This window comes from Sardina pilchardus, chromosome 12 (assembly GCF_963854185.1).
Source record: "Sardina pilchardus chromosome 12, fSarPil1.1, whole genome shotgun sequence".
Lineage (NCBI taxonomy): Eukaryota > Metazoa > Chordata > Actinopteri > Clupeiformes > Clupeidae > Sardina > Sardina pilchardus.
The window spans coordinates 22,443,621-22,444,636 of record NC_085005.1 but is presented as its reverse complement, the minus strand read 5'-3'; the positions used below and the strand labels follow the sequence as shown (position 1 = coordinate 22,444,636).

Sequence of the window (1,016 nt, the reverse complement as noted above, 5' to 3'; positions counted from 1 at the left end):
TGCTATTGCATTTATGGTGGGGACGAAGGCACTGCTGGGCACTGGCATTCTCAAGTGATTTATCTGAAGTAGAGAGCGAGAGAGAGAGAGAGAGAGAGAGAGAGAGAGAGAGAACACGATGCGATGAAGAGTGATCTCTTTTCACTGAAAACTGAACTACACCACCATCAATTATAAACTTTCACCATCTGATTTAAATTTCCCAGTTTCCTTCGAGTGAGTCATGCCATGAGTAGGTAGTCTCCATGCTGTGAACTAGGCTCACATGGACTTGAATGACGTTTAAAATAAGTGCACTATGTGAGCATAAATGTATAAAGAAAGCACATACTGCAAACACACTGCTGCAAAATACGGCTATTGTTTATATTAGCCAACCTGTTGTGTTGATGAGCTGAACTCGCTGAGGTCCCACGGTAGTTTTCTTTCAGTACTCTCTGTTGAGGTCGAAGGAGTATCCTCAAAGTTCTCTTGGCTCATGTTTGGCAAAAAAAAAACTATGTCAGCGGTCGGCTGCGATGAAACTGAATTCAGCGCAGCATGACACCCGGCTCCGTTTGAACAAAATAGGTTAACTTGAAGACGTAGAGTTATGATCAGAATAAAAATACATGAATCGTATATTTTGGTTTTGGTATTGCCTGGCTAAGCGATAAAAGGTGATGAAAAAGAGTTTATAGAACCGACAGATGATATGATTTACGTCCCTCTCATCTCACGAATCATGTGCCTGTTTCAAATAATGTGATATGAAGCTTGCATTTGGACTAAATTGCCGACTGACGCATCCGTCCAAAAATGGTCAATTGCGTCAGAGCTCCGGAGTGTGGGTTACCTTGGTTTGGATGACGTCAAAGACGGCAGGATTTCCGTCCGTTGGTTGCGGAGGTCCCTACAGCAAATATGTTAGAATCAGATGCGACTGAAAAATCAATCAACAGGAAATAGCAACTACAAGCTGGAATCAGAATGCATCACAGATTGGAACGATGAAAGGCATCTGCATCAGAAGGGAA

General features: G+C 42.5%; 1 protein-coding gene across 1 annotated transcript in view; it reads right to left on the bottom strand.

The window, feature by feature from the left end:
- Positions 1 to 720, bottom strand: part of LOC134098155 (fos-related antigen 2-like) — a 2,678-nt gene extending 1,958 nt beyond the window's left edge. The window contains exons 1-2 of the mRNA XM_062551129.1: positions 379 to 720; positions 1 to 63 (exon numbers count right to left, since the gene is read on the bottom strand). The exon at positions 1 to 63 is cut by the window's left edge and continues 180 nt beyond it. Of these exons, the coding sequence (XP_062407113.1) occupies positions 1 to 63; positions 379 to 480 (165 nt within the window). The 5' untranslated portion in view covers positions 481 to 720. The remainder of the gene's footprint in view (positions 64 to 378) is intronic.
- Between the last annotated feature and the right edge of the window lie 296 nt (positions 721 to 1,016).